This window comes from Polistes canadensis, unplaced genomic scaffold, assembly GCF_001313835.1.
Source record: "Polistes canadensis isolate GaletaPanama2010 unplaced genomic scaffold, ASM131383v1 scaffold_552, whole genome shotgun sequence".
Lineage (NCBI taxonomy): Eukaryota > Metazoa > Arthropoda > Insecta > Hymenoptera > Vespidae > Polistes > Polistes canadensis.
This window is the reverse complement of record NW_014570099.1, coordinates 11,301-32,528: the sequence shown is the minus strand read 5'-3', so window position 1 is coordinate 32,528 and position 21,228 is coordinate 11,301. Positions and strand designations below refer to the sequence as shown.

The 21,228-nt window shown below is 32.2% G+C and overlaps 3 protein-coding genes and 1 non-coding gene across 4 annotated transcripts in view; 1 reads left to right on the top strand and 3 right to left on the bottom strand.

Annotated features, from left to right (window-relative positions):
• Positions 1–4,026, bottom strand: part of LOC106792679 (probable ATP-dependent helicase PF08_0048) — a 5,451-nt gene extending 1,425 nt beyond the window's left edge. The window contains exon 1 of the mRNA XM_014759176.1: positions 21–4,026. Coding sequence (XP_014614662.1) covers positions 21–2,208 — 2,188 coding nt within the window. The 5' untranslated portion in view covers positions 2,209–4,026. The remainder of the gene's footprint in view (positions 1–20) is intronic.
• A 3,469-nt stretch (positions 4,027–7,495) lies between these two features.
• Positions 7,496–14,261, bottom strand: LOC106792678 (uncharacterized protein PF11_0213-like). The gene is made up of 2 exons (XM_014759175.1): positions 10,437–14,261; positions 7,496–9,470 (listed from the first exon to the last, which is right to left on the bottom strand). Exons 1-2 carry the CDS (start codon positions 14,259–14,261, stop codon positions 9,366–9,368), a joined length of 3,930 nt encoding a protein of 1,309 aa, XP_014614661.1. The 3' UTR covers positions 7,496–9,365.
• The window catches only part of LOC106792677, a gene marked incomplete at its 5' end in the record, with an annotated part of 11,153 nt that continues 4,081 nt past the window's right edge, over positions 14,157–21,228 (bottom strand). Inside the window, 12 exons of the mRNA XM_014759174.1 lie at positions 14,157–14,242; positions 15,990–16,258; positions 16,354–16,525; positions 16,586–16,831; positions 17,334–17,580; positions 17,664–18,268; positions 18,349–18,440; positions 18,535–18,701; positions 18,782–19,513; positions 19,598–19,736; positions 19,826–20,046; positions 20,753–20,851. Coding sequence (XP_014614660.1) covers positions 15,994–16,258; positions 16,354–16,525; positions 16,586–16,831; positions 17,334–17,580; positions 17,664–18,268; positions 18,349–18,440; positions 18,535–18,701; positions 18,782–19,513; positions 19,598–19,736; positions 19,826–20,046; positions 20,753–20,851 — 2,985 coding nt within the window. The remainder of the gene's footprint in view (positions 14,243–15,989; positions 16,259–16,353; positions 16,526–16,585; positions 16,832–17,333; positions 17,581–17,663; positions 18,269–18,348; positions 18,441–18,534; positions 18,702–18,781; positions 19,514–19,597; positions 19,737–19,825; positions 20,047–20,752; positions 20,852–21,228) is intronic.
• On the top strand, positions 21,154–21,225 carry Trnae-uuc. Its single transcript has one exon. It is a non-coding gene; the product is annotated as a tRNA-Glu (tRNA).

Genomic DNA, 21,228 nt, shown 5'->3' with positions numbered 1-21,228 from the left:
AAAAAAAAAAACAAACTTACCATGAGCAGTGTCCCTCTTCCTACGCCTATGTTTCCTCCGGCGTACCTCTTCGACATAATTTGAGGAAGAAGAGTCATCGTATCCATGAACGTCCCGTTTTTCAGCAATCTTACGTGCCTCTTCCTGACGTTTCTTGAGAAGTTCGTAAACGCGTTTGAAGTAATCCCTAGCGATGTCCTCGTTCGATTTGTTCGCCAATGAGATCATCTCAGCAGAATTTTCATCTTTCTGTCGTCGTTCATTATCATCGGTATTGTCCTCAACGAGAGTTTCCTCGTAACCATCCTCACTCCCATCGATTATTTTAAACGTGTCGCTTTTTTTAACGTTAGAACGTGCATACAATTCGCGATAATCTTTGAAAACACTTTTCGGTATCGAATTGTAACCAAAATCTGGTGATACTATTGTAGAAGACGACTGTGAATTATTATTATTATTATTATTATTATTATTTTCTAATTGAATCGAATGATCTTTATCAGAATCGATATCAAAGGTATAAACTTTTGTTTCGGTTTCCGATGGATGGTTCAATGAAATCCGAAGATTTTGACAAATTTTACAATTTCTCGCGCCGCATAATTCGCTTTGAAAATCTTTCCTCCATTTAGTTTTGCCAGTTAAATCCTTCTCATCCTCCTGCTGTTTCTGATCCGTCTCCTGTTTCCAATCCTTTTCAACTATTTCTTTGTCCTGTTCCTTTTTCGGTTCCGTTTCCCTTTGAAGTTTCTCGAGTTTCTTTCTCTCCTTGTAATCCCGCCATGATCTTTCGATCCTGTCCAAATCTTTTTTCGATTCCTCGTAAGGATCGTCGAAGAATAGGAGATCGCTTTTAGTTTTCCGATAGGTTCTCCTACGATCGGAGGATTTAGTTTTGTTTTTCTTCAATTCGAAATCATTGATAGATTGAGTCGTTAACAATACGTCACTTTTAGATCTATGATAATTTTTGTTCTTCCTAATAATCGTAGGAACGTATAATGAAGATGATGAAAATGATGAATGATAATTAACATTAGCCATAGTTGTTTGATCATCGCCATTTTCTATTTTATTATCCCGAACGTTTTTGTCATATTCCAATTGGTCAATCAAACTCGGGGACAAGTTTTCCACGTTAAAATGATCACCGGGTAAATATTTGATGACGTTAGTTTCGCTACGTACCTTTCTCCTACGATAATCCCCCCCATCCTTTTTGTTCTGACGATAAGAACAATCAGAGTGTCGTTTGTTAATCGGCAAACGATCATCCGCCTCCTCCCGTTCCATCCTCTCCCGCAATTTATCGGTCAAGAAACTTCGAATTCTCACGAGTTTAACCGGATCCACTGGCACCACAACCACTTTCCCATCTACCAAAGGAACAGAAGACAATAATGCGTGTTCCTTGGATTCCAAACTATTGTTTTCCAATTTACTCGAATACTCTTCCTCCTTCTCCTTCTGATCGTTTAAATCGATCTTAGATCCAAGACAATGATTTTCAACTTCGAAATCGTTTTCCGAATTAACGATACCAGGCAAAAGATCACTTTGACTTCTCAAGTAAGCCTTGACCTTCCTACATCTTTCCTTGGCAACCTCGTCTGGAGTCTTTCCAAGCGTACTCCTCGTCCTTAAATCATCCAGGATCTGACGACGTAGAAAATCACCGGTCGAGTATTTCTTCGAATTAACCGGCTGCCCTGGGGACATTTTATCCGATTGTTTGTTTTGTTTACATTTGATTTTCTTGTCGTTCGATATGAATTTGATATTGGCATCGCTCCTAGATTTTCTCGGTTTAAAACCAAACTCAACCGATCCGAATTTATTACTGAACCCATCCATGTTACGATTTCCGGTACGCAGAGGTTCCGGTTTCGAGGTTACCGAAATGGATCTAGTAATGTTTGGAAATTCTTCGTAAGTCGTCAAACCTTCCCGAAAAGAACCCCTGGCTCTTTGGGCAGTTTTCCCGGTAGTCTCGACCAATAATTTACCGTCCCTGTCCAACAATTGTATAACGGGAACGGTATCGGCTGTAGTTGTTAATTCCCAATCCCAATGCAATGGTTTGTCAAGTTTCAGCCTGATTATCGGTGCAGTTTGATCTTCGCAGGTTTTTGATGTCTCGTTGTTAGAATCCGGATCAACCGGACTGGACGAAGCTGCCGTTACAACTGGATAAGCGTTCTTCATGGTTCCAGTTTTCGATGGACGATAATAACGGTCGAGGAGGATACCTTTCTGGATCAATGCCCTCAAATAACAAGAACAAGAAGAAGAAGAAGAAGAAGAAGAGGTGGAGGAGAAGAAGAAGAAGAAGAAGAAGAAGCAAGCGTCCAGTTTGATCGTGAGGTCCTTTAAAGGTATCACCACACTGCTCTTACTGGATTTTCAACGAGAGAATCCAGACCAAGTTCTACTCGTATATATAAGCATACATGCATACCATACCATACCATACCATACCATACAGTAGTAGCAAATCTGTGTTGCCTGTTTGACATTACTGAACTGAGAAACAGGCTACATGCTTCTTACGTAAAACGACGTATTCGAGCTTGGCAACTCTTCAGAAACTTTTTCACTGTGATCATGCGTACTAAGTTTCAACATAACTACCACCACCACCACCACCACCACCACTACCACCACTATGACGATGGCAATAAAGATGAAAAGTATATTGAAGAAGAATAAGAATAAGATGACAAAACAGAGTCTTAGAATCGATCGGATCTATATATCCTATCCCCCTTATCTAGTTTTACTTTTATTTTCAGATCCCCGGATTCCCATATCTTCCCTACGAAATGAGGTTAGGTATACAAAGTTGAAACCAACCTAGAATATCTCTTTTGGGAATACCTTTGCGTAAAATGTTATACCTTTATCTTTTTCTTACTTTCATTCTTTCTTATTTCCTTCCTTCCTTACTCTATTTCTTCTTCTCTTTACCTCTTTTTTTCTTTCGCGATTTTCGGCTGCTAGTGCTAGTAGTTCTCTCTTCTTCTTCTTCTTCTTCTCGCACTATTTTCACGGAAGAACGATTTCCAGCAAACTTTTCCCACCTTTTTATAATACCACCGATACTACTACTACTACTATTGTTAACATTTCTTCTTCTTATTCTTCTACTTCTTCCTTCTTCAAACCAAAATGGCCGACGTATTCGTAAGAGACCGCGAAATTTTACCATTCGTACAATTTCTTACCTTATGCATATGTAAATACATATGCACACATATATATATATATATGTATACGAATACGTGAATAAAATTTCTATTACTGCTTCGTGTATGTTCTTCTTAGGTAAAAATAAAAGAAAGAGAAATAAGTGAGAGGGAGAGAGAGAAAAATAGGTTAGGAAATAATTTCCCAATTTATTTGGTTAGATCGACAAAATAGTGGTCGTGAAAAATCGTAAACACTCGCGTTAGACCAACACACGATTCAACAACACATCCCGTGCAAGCCACTCGCGGATTTGCTACTGAAGACGAGCAACGGAGTTTCGTGTTCTCTCTTTCCATCTTTCTATCTCTCTCTCACTCACTCATTCTTTCTTTCTTTCTCTGTTTCTGTCTCTTTCTTTCGTCATACCTATCTTAAAATAAATCCCGCGGGATCCATCGGGTTGGGGGTGCAGGAATGTCGACATGTGGGATGTGTCACGAATATATCGTTACCTATCTTTTACTATCTTTCGTAATTCACTATCTAATATCTCTTTCTCTCTTTCACAACTTTCGTGTTCTTTAATATATGCGTTATGCGCATGCGCAGATACGGGGAACTTCCTAAGGAAACTCGATGCTCGATCGATAATGAAGAATTCCTATACGATCGATAAAGAAGATTTCGCATTTGATTGATCGGTTGATTATTTCCTACCATTCTATTGGATATCACAATGAGGTGATCTTACGAAACGACCAATTAGGAACAAGTGGGTGGGATTTAACTTACGAAATATCAAAGTCAATTTGTGTTAAGCTCTATTTAAAAGTGACCGATTGAAATTTTTATTTTTAAATCAATTCTATTTTTGGATAAATACGCGAATTGTTGACTTTAAATCTAATCGAAATGGTTCAAGAAGCGTTTAGTTTAAATATCAATTTAATTTATTGTGTAACAGGTGTACGAAATTGGAAAGAAATCTTTGTCGAATATTTTTTTGGAAAGAGATTAAGGTCAGGATTAATTGTAATCATTATTGTTATGAATATTTTATGATGTGATATTGATTTTAATATAATGTTAATATTTCATAATAATTTAGGATCTTTATATGCGGAATATATATATAGAATTGTTATTATATTTATATTATTATTATCATATCTAATTATTATTTTAGTTAATGCAGGATTCAAAATAATTTCAAAAATATTGAAATTGCATAAGATAGTTGCATATTATTATATATTTATCAAGTCTACCTTTATCAAATTAATTTCAGATCTACAACATCAAAAATAATAATATTCTTCTATTACATAAATATTAATAATAAAGTTAATTATTTGAATTTAATTAACTTGATATAATATAAGATCCAGTTGAAATCTAAATTCTTTCGTCAAACTCGAAACTTTCTTTTATTGGTATTCCCATTTATTTATCTTCAATGTTTATCTTTAAGATCTCAATAAAGAAAACTTAAAAACACGTGACTGGAAAGTATATCGAAAAGTTAGAAAACTTTATTCTCGAGGTATATATATACTTTTTGTACCCTTCGACGTATTCCTAGTCGAATAAACTAACTACTACTACGAGATCGTTAAGAAATATTCGTCGAAAAGTTGTTTCTTGGTTCGACTTTTAAAAGGGATTTCGGTTCCACGAAACTATTTCGATAAACAGAACGTCTAACCACTGACAATGAGTTTAATATGTATCTGTTTTGTACTACAATTTCTATTCTATACGAATACACATATATATAAACGTATACATATATACACAATCACACATACACACACCCCAACATAGAAATATATTCCTGTTAAGTTTCTCGAGTAGGACAACATTCGTTTTTCTGTTTCTTTTTCTTCCTTATGCTAAGAAAAAAAAGAAAATAAGTAAGAAACAATTTGCCAGGTTGAAGTAAATTCTAAGAGAGATCCTCTTAGAGGATCGACCACCAATGTATTTTCGGTTACAAAAGAAACGTTCGACTAGCATGAGCTATTATTAGAACGGGTCGGTTTATATTTAAAGTTCGTAAAGCAGCAGTGCACCACCAACAGGGCGGGCAAGAGCTTAAGAAGCGTCTCTCAAGGAGCTTACATTGTGTAATACAGAAAAGATCCATGAGTGAATCATTCTATGAATCGTCTTGAATGATGATAAAACTCATCAAATTCAGCAAACTTTAATCAAATAATTGTGATCATAAAAAAAACCAAAATTTTAATAAAACATACCTTAACAATTACTTTCCTTTACGGTTATTATATTTCTAAGAAAAATAATTGAAAAATCAGATTAAAAATAATCACACGATTCACGAATGACAATAAAACAATTTGAAAAATCTTTGCCGAGTTGTTGTTTTTGTTTTTTTTTTAAATTAAATAATGAAGCAAATTGTTAAATAGGCTGAACATGGGGTTAAACTTTAATCCCGAAAGGGCATGGGAATTTTCAAAGGTTTACACAATTGCCAATGAAATATAATTGAAAAGAGAAATATTATTTCTTTTTTTTTTTTTTGTTTAAAAAAAAAAAAAAGGATTACGCGTGATAACATGGCCCAATTATATTCCCCTAGAAAATGTTTCACACGTTTATTAATAATACTGTTCTATATTTGAAACCTATATATACAAACATATATATATATATATATATATATATATATAAGTATAATATGTAAGTGAGATTCACGTTGCCTCGAGCAAGTTGCAAGGTGAAGGAAGATAAAAATAATACGACCTTTCTTTACCGCGAAATCGTGAGAAACGTTTCTTTCTATTTCATTTTAACAAACACACAAATACTTAACACAACTCCACATACACACACACAAATTTTCCGTTCGTATATGTATGTGAACAAGTTACACACATGCCCACTTCTTTTTCTCGGTCAATATCGTTAAACGTTCTCAAGATAAAACATAGGAAATAATAATCGTAATAATAATAATAATAATAATCATTTATTTAAAGCGTATTTTTATTAACCGGAATTACAAACGTGCAGTGTGAAATGCGTGCAAAGGATTGATGTTAACGGGTATTTGTTTATCTTTGTAAGCAAATTGAAATGAATTTAATCAAACAATTGTTTTGTACAAATGAGAAAAAAAAAAGAGTGGGTGGGTGGGTGGTTGTGTCGGTTTATTTCAAACTGTTCTATTGTTTAAACTGTTCTTTTGCAATTTTTCATCGATCCTTGCAAATTTTATTAGAAATTGTTGTTATACCCCAAGAAAATTCTGTTTAAAAAAAAAATTGTCAATTATTAACATACTTCATTTTATTGTATTTGAAATTTTATTTTTGTCGTGTTAAATAAAACATCTTATACGTTAGGAGAAACTTTATGCATGATAAATTTGTTTGTATTCATCTTTACGCGTCAATTAATATTTTATAATATTTTGCGTTTATTTTTTATTAACTCAAATACAATCATCAATTCGCTCGAATTTTATTTCGTTAATTAAAACTTGTTTATACATTTAGGAAAAAAAGATAATTAATCGAAAAAATTACTCTTACATTACATAGAAACGAAACAAAAATACATATATGTATATAAAAAAAATTCTAAAAAAAAAAGTCTACTCGCAATGGTAGATTATTAAAGATGTTCTTTCATTCACTGCACGATAGATAATTCTCGTAACAATTTTATCTATTTAATAATTAATTCAAAAACTTCAATCATTAAAATACAAACTACAAATATTCGAGTTGACTTCATTCTCGAAATAATTCTAATAGGATTCCATTGAAGGGTTTTGAAACTTTGTTTTCTCCCTTTATTTTATTTTTTTTTATTATTTCCATCCTTTCTTCTATTTTCTTACACAGAACACTGTTACTTAGAACGGTTCTTATCTAAATGTAAAATAAAATATTATAAAACGACACATCGTCTTTAAATGACGTCGAGTCGTATCATAATTATCATAATCATCATCATTATTATCATCATTACCATCATCGTCGTCATTTTTCTTTCTTTCTCTTTCTCTTTCTCTCTCGCACACATTATTTATATATACGTCATCGCATTTAAATTGTATATTGTATATATATATGTATATGTATATGTATGTATAATACTCACATTCAATGTTTTATTTATTTAATTATTTATTTTTACATACACGTACTAATTGTTTAATTGTTTATATTAACTATATTATAATATAAGCAATTATTCCTGTCTTTTTTTCTTTTTTTTTTTTATTAATCTTTCAATCCCCCCCCCCTTTTTCTTTGTATTCATATATATATATATATATATATATATTTTATTTTTTTTTCTTATTCGTTTATTTGTTTAATAAACACGAAGGAAACATTTGTTAAAATCTTAGTCGGTAAAACAGATAAATCTCGGTGAGTAAAGCAGAGTACCGACATTAAACAAATTTTCTTTGCATAAAGAAAAGAATTATTGCAGGTAATTGCAAACTCATTGATCATTTAAAATTAATAATTGCTTTCTTTATTTCCGTAGTTCCTTTACTTTCGTGGCTCTGATGGTAAAACAGTTAAAAACCTCTGTCGGTAAAACAGATTAAAACTCGGTCGGTAAAACAGATGAATCTCGGTTTGTAAAACAGAGTACAGACAGTTAAAAAATTTAGTAGTAGTTAGGTAATGGGTAGTAGATAGTAGTACACATTTTTCTATCTGTTTGTTTTTTTTTCTATTGAAAATTTTTTCTTCATCTTCATCCCCTTCTCCTTCTCTTACACGAACAAATCATTTTTCAACGTAAAACTTCGATATAACGTGTAACGTTAAAAACAAATTTGTTTAAAATAGACACACACACTTAAATAATAAGTCAACAAGTATAATAAGACCGTTAACGTAATATTACAGATATATTATAATATGTAATGTACATTACATATTACAACAGCAAAAAAACTATTATATATTGTGTGGTTTATTTTATTTTATTTAAACTCGAATGATTGCACGTTCCAGGAGAGGAAACTTATTATTTTTATATATATATATATAAACACAAACACATACATATGTCTACATAAACGTGTGTGTACATATATATGTATCTTGTATGAATTATATATTACGTATTGTATATTGCTGTACTATAAAACAAGGTTCGTGCATATATGTAACGCATTGTGACGAATAAACTTAATTATTTTCTACACACACGCACACACACATACAAACACACAGAGAGACATTTACGCATAAAACATACTTGCACGTGTGCAAACAAACACAAACTCAACGCATAATTACTCATACATTCTTTCTCTCTTTATTAGTTTTTCTTTGTCTCACTAAGGGCAATTACTTCGAACATGCACGTGTGTGTGTGTGTTGTTACACACACGCATTGCTAAAGGGTAGGATAAACACTCGTGCATAACTTTTGTTGTTTTATATTAAACAATATCAAACGAATAAAATAAAAAGAAAATAAAAGGGGGATGGGGGGGGGCGGTTTCAGGTGAAGAGAAGGAGGAGGAAGAAGAATAAACAATAAGAATATTTTCTATGGGGGTTTCTCGCGAGGTAAGAAAGGGGGGCGGGGGTGGGAGTGGGGGGTGGTGGTTTGTATTACACTATCGACAATAACAGAGCTAAAAGCTGACTTTCACAAACGAAAAGATTCAAAGATTCTTCCTACTGTCTTACTTTCTTTCTTTCTTATTTTTTTTTGTCTTCTTTTTGCTCTTTTTATTTGTTTAAAAACGTATCACGAATATCACACAATATATGTACATACGTGTATGTATGTATGTATGTATGTACACGCGTACACGCTTAAAAGATTCTATCTCGAATTGTTCTTTTTTTTTTTGTTTCTTTTACTCTAAGAGATTTAATGCGAATACTAATTATAATTAAAAAGAAGAAGATTGTTTAACAACAACAACAACAACAACAACAATAAAAATATTTGTAAAATATTTCGAGGAACCTTATTTCTTGTTTTTTTTTTTTTTTTTTTCTAAATATTCGACACAGTCTATTGAATAAAAAAAAAATAAATTTGTTGTTGCGTGTTAGGACAATTTAAGTAAAAAATTAAAATGTTTTTTCGACAATATGTAAAAAAAAAAAATAATAATAATAGAACTAACACTATGGTAGGAAAATAATGATGGTTTTTTAAACCGTACAATAAAATACGAGGCGTGTGTTGTTATTTTCAACGTTGGAAGCGATTCGATTAATACCTGAATTTTTCTGGTAATCCGTCCCGGGGACGACTTCCTGCAAATGAAAATACATGGTGTTACGTTAATTTGTCTACCATTGTTTGTTTTAATTAAATACTCGAAAAACCTGAATAATTGTTACTACAAAACTAATACATACTACATACTACATTCTATTTTAAGGGGTTACATGGGTTTGGGACTTTCAAACAAATTTTTTTTTTAAATTCTACAACTCATCTAGAATATTGTATTGAATTTTGAAGTCGATAGGAGTAGTAGTTTTAAAGATAGAGCCCTGGGAAGTTGCACCCTTTAATGGCTCTTATACCAGCACTTGAATCTTTAAACGCATTTTCTAAAGTCGGTTGTCAAGATTTCTCCAAAACTATTTAACCAATTTTCATGAAATTTGTCACACGTCTTCGTGATACTATTGACAAGGACTTGGACGAAGGATTTTCCTTTTTTTCATAAAATCGAATTTTAAGAAACCAAAATGTGGTGCAAATTCTAGCGAAATTTGAATGTTCTTGCTAAAAACGTTGCCAAAAATCCAAATTTTAATGTTTTTCTTTTTCCTTCGTCCAGTTTCTAGTTTTAAGTATTCACTAAAAGACCCTATTTTTTCAACAGAAAAACCCCCACTGTTTATAAGTTGTGCTGTCAACGCGAAAACCCTTTTTTTCGGTGGGGTCACCGAAAATGACGTCGCAATGGCTGAGTTTAAAATATTTTCCAACCAAAAATTCAGAAAATCTTCTTTAAATATGTATCTTAAGTACTATAAAAAGTTTGAATAAGAATTCCATTTTTAATATAGAAAAAAAAATTGTTGAAAATATGCTATTTTTTCTCGGTGTAAACCCATGTAACCCCTTAAACTATTATTACTACTAAAATATGTACGAAAATGAGTGATACATTTGAATCAGATCATTCTCGTATTCTAACGAAAACAAAACAAAATAAAACAAAACTGTAATGGGGGGTAAAAATAATCAGTGAATATATTTGTAACCTGTGTAAGATGATGTTGTTTAACAGGCTGCGAGAAAGTAGTTTCATGATCATCCTGATGATTATTATCTTGAACCCGTATCATCATAACCTCTTGTTCACTACTGAATTGCACTGATTTCTTACGATGAATAATTTCAACCGAATTTTGATCCTCATCATTAACATCAAATCCATTGATCGATGATCCCAATGAATTTTCTTCGCACTCAATTTTCATATCGTTAGGTTGTTGTTGAACAACCTTTTTAACAATCATGGTGTAACTAATATCATTCGTCAATAATTCAGGACTACTCGTTATCGGATAAAAATCATTTTTCTTTTCATCAATCTTCTCAACTTCTTTGTAGTATACTTCATTGTAATTAGTTCTCGCAGCCGGTTTATCAGATTGTTCCTTATATTCAAAATTTCTGATCTTGTTCGATACGTTCGAACGTAATTTGTTTTCCTCCTTCGATCTAACTAACATTTTCTTCCTATCATTAATTTTAGAATCTTCAAAGGCCGTCGTTTTTTCCTGACGGATAATCTCGTAATATTTAACAAAATTCTTAACGCTACCTGGGATTATCGTTAGTGTCTCGTCATGATCGGCTAACGATTGGTCGTTACTTAAATCTACGGGTGTCGTTATGGCCCTGTTATTGTCATCATTATTACAATGGGTTATTACAATGGGAGTCTTTTCTCTAATTATGGCACACTTATTATCAACGCTATCATCATCATCATCATAATCATCATCATACTTTGTCCTATGATTTTTTTTCTTCATAATCTTCTTCAAATCTAATTCTTTCTCATTTCTAATTGTTTCATCTAAATCATCATCATCATCATAATCATCATCATACTTTGTCCTATGATTTGTTTTCTTCATAATCTTCTTCAAATCTAATTCTTTCTCATTTCTAATTGTTTCATCTAAATCATCATCATCATCGATCATATTTATTTTCATCACTTGTTCATTCCCTACAATAATTTCACGTACACACGAAGACAAATTATCTTCGATATCGTTATTAATTATTATCTTAGAATCTTTAATATAAGTATGATTTAAATCAAACTCGAAATTCTTTTTACGAATCTCAGAATTCTTATTTTTTGTCATCATCATCATCTGCTCGTCCAACTGTCGGGTTTCTTTTATTTCCGCTTGAATTCGTTCAACTGCTATCTGATTCGCAGTAATCATCTTTTTTTTATCTTCATCATCATCATCATCTGTCACATCATCTTTTTTCCCATTTATTTCTACTTCTAATTCTTCTACTTCTTCTTCTATTTTATCTTTCTTATCCGAAATGACAGATTCAACATTATTCAATGAATATTTTGATTTGAATTTGTCATCATCTTTCATCACACTTCTCAATTTGATCGTAGAAAAATTGGATATTAGTTCATTCAGAACATTGTTTTTCACGTTTGAGATGATATCATCATCCTCAATCATTCGTTTTTCATTCAATAACGAATTCTTATCATTATTTCCTACATTCTGTTGTTTATTTAATTTCAGTAAATTGGAATCTCTTTGATTATTCAATTCCTCGATCGAATTCGATCGATTATTTTTCGGATGAGTTTCTACGATCTCGCAATTCATCCAATTCGATCGAATTTCACCACCCGTTAGCATAGTTTCTAAAAATGAATTTCGTCTTACGTTAACTGGAACAGGTTTACTATTATTATTATTATTATTCATAGTTTCTTTGCTAGTTGAATCATCAACGATCATCATCATCATCTTATCGTTAGACTCTTGGAAACTTGGCACAGTTAAAATTGATCCTCTTCTTCCTTCTTCTTCTTTTGATTCTTCTATTCTCGTCACACTTGAATCTTCACTTTGAACTTCCACAGAAGTGTCTAACTTTAAACAATTCGAATCGATAAATGTTTCATCCTCGTCTTCGTCGGATTCATCCCAAACTAAAGAATCATCGTTCATGAAACTTCGTACCGATTCAGTTAAACAAATTTTTCTACGCTCGTTCTTATTCAACTCTTTTTTGGAATGCAATTGATCGTTTTGATCATCAAGAATATTCTGATTATTTTCCAAAATGTAATCAACGTTCTCATTCTCCTTGTTGTTTTTAATATTTTCAAAATTCATTGATAATTTCTGAGATGAACAATTATGTTCTATCTTAAATTCATCTATTTCTTTTTCAGTAAAACAATTATCCGAAAATAAAGATAATGTGTTATCGGAAGTAAATTCGTCAGATTTATTATCTTCATTAGATGATTTCATTTGATTATTTTCAGATTCTAAATTATCTTTTATTAAATTAACCGTACGACAAATGATTTCGGAATTTTCATTGGTATTGTTTTTCTTATTTAACAACGAACCGAATGGTACATCACCGAATAAATCAGCTTTGTCGAAAATTTGAGTGTCCGATTGATTTAGTTGATGATTATTTATCGATAATTCAGAAGTTTCCTCGTTGGAAACATTTGGAAAACTATCATCATCAAGATCATCAGGTGTTGAAGAAGAACTCGGTGATTCTATCACGAATCTCACTTTGGTTGCAGTATGTTCCTCGATTATATTATTCCCATCAGTTTCAATAATATCGTAACACATTGATGACCTTGATCGTCTAACATTCAACCTGTTACTTCTGTCGATGTAATTTTCAAAAATAAAACTGTTCCTATCTTCGATACCGAATTCCTCGTTTTCTTCTAACGAAGTTTTCCATCTATCCAAACATTTTTCAAAGGGAAAATTTGTCGGTGTTACCCGAAAACAAATCTCATTTTCCATGGTGATATTATTATCTACGAATGAATTCTCGTCAACTTCCTTTTCAACTTTCGATTCTATTCCTGTGACATTTTTTATCGGATTTTCTTCGATACTTGTCTCTTCCGATCTGTTTTCAATCGTTGAATTGTCATCAGTTATGACATTTCGAAGATCATCGAGGGTAAAAAATAGGGGTGGATATTTATTGAATTCTTTTTTTCTCACAATGTCACCGTATCTGGGTGAAACAATAAACGGTTCGTCGTTTTTTTCAGAATTTTCGTTAATTTTTAAATTACTTTTAGGATTTTCAGCAACCTTGAACTCTTTCGATGGACTCTCAGCAACCTTCAACTCTTTTACTGGACTTTCACTGAACTTGAACTCTTTTAGTTGACTTTCACTAACCTCCAACTCACTTAGTGGACTTTCACCGATCTTTAATTCTCTTCTAGGCCTCTGATAATCAACCTTGAAACCTCTTTTGGGACTTTCGTAAACCTTCGAATCACTTTCAGTTCTCTCATCGACTTTCAATTCTTTTTTAGGATCCTCATCAACCTTGAAATCATTTTTTTCGATACTTTCACTAACCGTCGACTCTCTTTTGGTATTTTCGTGAAGTTTCAATTGTTCTTCGAGTCTTTCGTCACTCGTTTTCAAAATATTATTTTCAAAATGAGAAAAATGATCTGACGATTGTAAAGAAACGATGTCCTCCTCACTCCGTTCATCCCCAATGTCAATTTTCAAAGATTCTTCGTGAATTATAATTCTCGTTTGAATTTCATTCTTATCAACGAATTTGGTTTTAGTTTTTCTTGGTATTTGATATGGCGGTGGTGGTGGGGGTAAACGTTTCCGATCAATTCTTTTCGCACACATCTTAACATCCATTCCGTCACGTTTTTCTTCATCCCTGCAAATTTCTGCGTTTATTAGTTTTTTCTTTCTTCGTCTGGGTGGCACCGGGGGTGGTGGTGGTGGTAAATGCGGGGGTGGCGGTGTCGGGAGTGTCTCACCTACGGTCAGAAGAAACATTTTGCTTGTTTGTTTGTTTGTTTGTTTATTTGTTCTTTGGTTTTCTATTATTCACACACCTTTTTTTCTATACTAAAATTTCTACTCGAAAGATTTCGTAGAATATATATAAATATTTTTCTTTTCAATTAAAAATAAATCAAATTCGAATATAGGTGCTCACATTTGTACATCTTGTATCACGTGTTTCTTCCTATTATTATTATTATTATTATTATTATTTTATTATGGTGGTTAGAACGATACGAAAAAAAGATATGATCACGACGTTAGACCGAGAAATACTAAAGGTGATTCCTTAGAAATGATAGACTATGTTTTTACCCCACCCTTACAACAACTACTACTACTACTACTACTACTACTATTCTGTCTGAAGCTCGTTCAATAATAGTCTATCTTTTTCTTTCTTTCCTTTTTTTTTTTCTCCTACAAGGGCTTACACACGTCTATCTTTATTTAGTAATTTAATTTCATAGATTATATCCCTTTTTTCTTTTTTGTATCTAATAAATTTCTATAAATATTTTTAATAATAAAATTGATCAGAGGTATATATTTGAAGAGAATTATTAAAAAAAAGAAATGTATGTCGTAATAAATAAAAAAGACGCTGAGCTTTAATAATTAAGTTGCTGAATAAGTCCCAATAAAGGGACGAAACGTTAAACTTAGTTAAATTAAGTTCTACTTCTTTTCATGTCCAAGTTCCCTATGAAACTTTATCATCAAAAAATTATCATTTTGGACGAGAGAAAATACTACATTAAAAAAAAACATACATTTATAGTAATATCATTCTTTCATACTTTGAAATAAAATATTATTTATATTTATTTCTAAGAGTAATATGATATTAATAATCAATTTTGTTTAAATGATCAAACTTATTTCATTGATATTTCAATTGTATAAAATTAATATACTGTTATATAAAATTACAAATACACAGTGTATCAAATTTTTATTATTACAAAAAAACAAACTGGACATCCAAATGTTCTAATTAAAAAATTATCCAATGAACACACTTTTCAATATCAAGATATTATATTTAATTTTATTCGATGAGGAAATTAAATGAGAAAGATGACATTGATTTAACCATGAATTTAATAATTCTCGTTCCATGAGTAAATGGTATGAATAAACGAATGGACTACTACTCGACTGGGTGGGTGACTTAGGATGGGGCTTCGTTAAGGGGATGAAAATAATTCGATTAGAGTGATCGTAGATAGCACTAACTTTATCTCTCTCTCTCTCTCTCTCTTTTTCTTTCTTTTTCTTTTGTCATCTTGGCATTGCACTGTCAAGACGTAATATTCTTAACGAGATTAACAATTCTCGCGATACGTCTTCAAGGTAAAGATTGATAATCAAAGCGGAAGTAGCATTTTAAATAATAAACATTTAAAATTATTAAAATAATTAATTAATAATAAAAATTATATTAAAAAATTGATCAAAAAATATAAATTATAATAATAATTAATAATAATTATTCTCTAAAAAGAAAAAGATTCCCGAGTGGCTTTCATTTATAAACAAAACTATCAATTAAATAAATAATTGTATTATCCAAACAAATTTGTACGAGATGTTAGGGGGAGAAAATTTAAGTTCTGCCAGTACTTGAATATTGTATGTGTGTGAACAATTAATTAATATTAAATTAATATAAAAAAGATAAGATAATATTGATGAAAAATACGAAAAAATATTTACCTAATTATATGAACACTTGACGACTTGTTCTACTAACATCAAAATCTTCAATACTAAGAAGCATACTAGCTGATTTGAGAGCGTTGTTACCGACAAGATCGGCCAAGTACAAACTGTTAGCATGGTGGTTACCCATAGCGCTTGAAGCAGCACTACTATATGCACTAGATGTGTTTTGTACCGATGCAACATCAGTTGTTTTCTGAATCAGTAATTTGTTCGTCATGCTGGACGTCTCAGCTTCGGATGAAGCATCAAATCTGATGTCACTTAAATTAAAATTTTATAATAATCCAATAAATAATTTATCAATTACAAATTATCATATTTATCATTCGGATAATAATTAAACTATAATACTTACTGCAAATAATTGCTTTCAACTACACCAATGTTACGATTATCAAGCTTTTTTATTGAATCGGGTTGAGATAGGACAAGTTCAACTGTTTCGGATGAACTTTGTAACATTTTAAGTGCATCCTCGTATCGAAGATTCAATAAATTTTGTCCGTTAATCGCTACTATCCGATCACCTACGTGAAATACATGATTCATTAGCTAATTCTATACTTTATGGTGTTAGCTTGTTTTACCTTTGTTCACATTTCCAGCCATATCAGCAGAACCACCAACCGAAACTGCTTGCACGTATACCCCACCATCGTTACCTTCGGTCACCTGTAAACCAATACTTCCACCGTGTCCTCGTTCCAATTTAATTGTATGAAGAATCCTTTCCTCTGCGAAGGACAATTCTTCTAAACGTGCCATCAATGAAGCTGATATCGATTCCTCTTCTGGTACGTGAAACGTTTCGTCATCCGTTCTTATATCAGCATCTATCAATAGAAAATATTTAACCTGTTGCAGTTGATTATTAACAATAATTACATACATTTAAAAAAATATTAATATTGATATATAATAATAACGATCAATTTAACGAAGTTTAGATGTGTTGTGTGTTGGAATATTAACATAAAGAGAAATGTATGTCGAATTAAATAAAAAAGACGCTGAACTTTAAAGATTAAGGTAATATGTAAAAAAAATGATATTGTATAAACCGCATGGTATCGTAATAAGAAATTGATAAGAAAATAAAATTTCCAGTTGCTGAATAAGTCCCAATAAAGGGACGAAACGTTCAACTTAGTTAAATTAAGTTCTACTTCTTTTTATGTTCAAGTTCCCTATGAACCTTTATCATCAAAAATTATCATTTTGGACGAGAGAAAATACTGAATAAATTAATATTAATATTATTAAGTTGATTGATTGATTAATATTAATTAAGTTCAATCTTATGAAACACATTATTTATCTTTTTCTTTAACTCACTGAGCACGTAAGCTTCAGGTAACGGTGACTCGGTTGATCTTGCAGAAAACGACCTTATCGATGACTCCGTGTCAGATTTCAACGATACTGATTCAGCATCATCTGTAAGACCGGGATCTTTTTGACCGATACTACTGTAAATTGCTCTTGTACCCATTTTTACTCCCAACCTACGTGGTAAACTTGGCGTACGAAAACCCGTACTTTGCCTTGGTGTCCCATAATTCGGCAAACTCGACGTTTTCATCTGTAAATCAAATGTTTTACAAAATAAATCAATCAAAAATATATATATAAATATATTTCATTATTAATTTGTTCTTTCTTTACTTTGTTTATTGTCTTTTTTACGTCAGAAACTTCCCAAACTTCTTCGGGAACCGGAAAATTGTTCTTTCTCGATAACCCAGCTTTATTGATAGCTGCATAAAGTTCCTCAGGGTTTTCGGATTTTTCGTTCAAATGATCTATGTCATTGGTCGACATGATTTTTGGCAAAGCGTAGACACACTCCGTGTCAATTTGAATTCTCGAACACGCATAAATTGTACCACCCCTGTCGTCTCTTTCCTTGATATCCAATGAAATCGGTTCGTTCGGATTAATTATATCACCCTCGGACTCATCTTCGGTGTCACGTGACTCCCCTTCAGGCTCCAATCTGACATTAACTTGTGCATAAAGGGCGTCCTCTTCTGACGAATAAAATCCATGATTCTCGTTAATCTGAACTATCGCATTGGTTTCTTTCTGAGGATTTTCATTCTCCTTGTTCTGATATTCCTCCAATTGCATCGGATAACTGTTCAACTTGGGATGTATTTTAACCGTATTGGCAATAGTTATTTTAGTCTTTCCATCGGTGTTCTTCAATTTTGACGGTGACGTTGTAGTCGTAGTCGTTGTTGTCTCAACTGTCATCGGAATTCCAAAATCTACAAAAATTCAAAAAACCGAATAAATTATTCGTTCCTTCTTTTTATACCCAATTAGTTTTCATGTCATTTGTATTAACCTTTCGCAAGTCCCTGCAACGATGTAAGTTCAGAACGTAGTTTCAAGAAGAATTGATGATGCAAGGAAGTTAACTTGAACGCGAAATAACTCCTGAAAAATAATTCGAATTAATTAACAAAGAAAAAAGGTATGAGTCTCGTTTACAAAGAAGAAGAAGAAGAAGAAGAAGAAAAAGCTCTCTTACTTTCTGTGATCCATTCGTAATTTGAATTTGCATCGTTTCCCATTTAATTTAGTGTAGACTACCAGACAATTCTTACTGTAACTCAACGTCTGAATGTCTCTCCATTGAAATTGAGCGAGTTCCATTCTTTCCCTAGGTTCTCCGCCTCTTTCGAACAGTTTCAAACCCTGAACAAAAATTTTCCCCGTGTTGGTTTTTTTTATATATAAACAATTATATAAATAATATTTAAATTAAATAAACGTACTTGAGCATGAATGGCTAACCAGACATTGCTATCAGTCTTCTTACTTTTCGACAATTTATTCTTGCTATTGTTATGAACATTACTATTATTATGATGATGATTATTATTATTATTATTATTAATATTATTATTAATGCAAGTATCTTTTCTTGAAATTCTACAATTGGTTTGATTCGAACAGATCTGTTGTTCGGGATTTACGTTGAAATGTGTTGAATTTGGTTTGGCGTTACCACCGTCAGCAATGCTGCGTTCATCGTTGTAACGCAACATCTTGGATTGAAGAATTTCATTGGAATGTTCAGGTAGATTTTCTATTCTACCATAGGTAGTAGTGGTAGTAGTAGTTGTGGTTGTGGTAGTAGTAGTGGTGGTAGTCGTAGTAGGTTTCTCTTGTCCGTAAATATTTTCGGTTTGTGCACCCTCGCAACTGCGACGACGTTTATCCTCGTTGATTTTTCTTTTCTTTTGTTGCGTCATAACTTTGTCGAGTTCTTTAGAATCAACGCTTGCTATGTAATAATGGGAACCATAATCCTGTAAGGATTGGGAATGAGTTATGAACATCTCTTCGGCCTTGTTCGAATCCAAACCACGACGATCCCTGTGTGCCTGTTGCAATTGAATGCGCAAAGCTTCAGCGTTCACGTTAGACTGATGCTGATCCATATTTAATATCAATGATTCTGGGACGTAATGTTCCAACAAAAAGTAATCACCGCACCCGTGTTCCTAATCAAATGATCATTTAAATAGATCAGCAGTTTCCTAATGGGCGTTATTTTAATACGATAAGGAAATGTTTTCTAAACTTACGTTCGCATTGTAATTACCAAATTCGACTTGCAGTGCCAATCCGGTTAAATAAATTAATTCAGAATAGGAACATACGAGTTGTTGCTCGAGTATGCATCGCCTTATTTGCAGATACAGCAAGTGTTTCGATATCCAATTTCTGTAAAAGAAACAACCATCACTGATTTAGATCTGTGTATTCAGTTCTTTTTTTTTATTTTTTGTATTTATACAAGAATGTTTACTTACCTGATACCACGCAACGATGGTAAGAAAAAACGAAGTCTCAGGTAAAGCATAAAACTTGTTGGAAGTCCCAAGGAACCTTTGCTTTTGCCACTGTTCAACCAACCAGGCGGTGCTACTTTGTTCAATTTCGTTTCCGGTGGTAGAATCGCGAAATCACCGGCCAACAAAACTGCCAATCCTAACGTAAAATTTTCTTCCAAATTTTCAGCTTGCACTATTGCCTGTATACGATACAAATTATTCAATTTTTAATCTTTGCAATTATTTTTACAACACAATTTATTTTTCATTCCTCGTTCGTTTTAATACCGAATGATAATTTATCCCGGTAGGTTTAGTTTCGTAGATAAAATGGTACAGTAAATTAATTTTAGAGATCGCATAATTCTAACTTTAACTCGTGGATTTGTCGTAAAGTGTAACACAGTATCATGGTAAGTGTAGTGGTAAATAGTTCTGGCAGGGTGCCAGAACTTCTGCTTACAATTTACGGCTATGAAATTTGTGACTTCTGCGAAGAGGAACTACAATCTAAATCTTATAACACTCGATGATACAAAATGTGTGGAATATGATGAGGACACGTGTATTACAATAGAATGCAAGAAGACCTTTCTATTTGAAACTATTTCACACGTGGATAGATGATCGGCCAGCAAATTGAATGTCTTATCAGTGCGAACCACTCTTCCTGCTGAATCTTCAATGGTTTCTCTCTCTCTCACTCTCCCCCGAGTTTCCATTCAAGGTTTCGATTATTGTTCATCTCGCGATAACGGAATGAATTAAATCTATTTGGCACGTCGTTCCGCGAACAAATAATATCGTTTCAATCTCTAAGCTCATTAGATTAGATTCCGTTCAAAATTAATATTCAAATTATATTCGTTCATTTATGTTTATAATCCAAATTTTTCTTAAACTGACCTGAAACAAATCCCCAGCAGTTATCTTTTGTGAATCGCAAGTTACTTCCATGCGTTGTCCTGTTAACATTATTACAACAATTCGACTCAAATTGCCGCCCTGTAATATAAACAAGTAATAATAATTATTAATAATGATTTTGATAATTTAATTAAGTTAAGTTCTACTTCTTTTCATGTCCAAGTTCCTTATGAACCTACATCATCAAAAAATTATAATTTTGGACGAGAGAAAATACCGAATTAATAATGATGTTTTATATTTTTATTGATATAAAATATGACTCGAGGACAATTTAGAAATGATTGGAAAAATTAATAAGAATAATAATCATTTATGTAATTTTGAAAAATATGTTTTTTACGATTTCAATTCATTTTATTTTCACTCCATCTCACCAATCCGGTATGGTCTAGTGGCTAGGATACCTGGCTTTCACCCAGGAGGCTCGGGTTCGATTCCCGGTACCGGAATAT

What these genes read in the sequence shown, in the direction of transcription:
- LOC106792678 (XM_014759175.1), bottom strand. Translation starts at nt 14,261, where the DNA reads ATGTTTCTTCTGACCGTAGGTGAGACACTCCCGACACCGCCACCCCCG. An exon ending in AACAACATCATCTTACACAG is followed by an intron (nt 9,471 to 10,436) that starts GTTACAAATATA and finishes TTTCATTTGCAG; the next exon opens with GAAGTCGTCCCCGGGACGGA.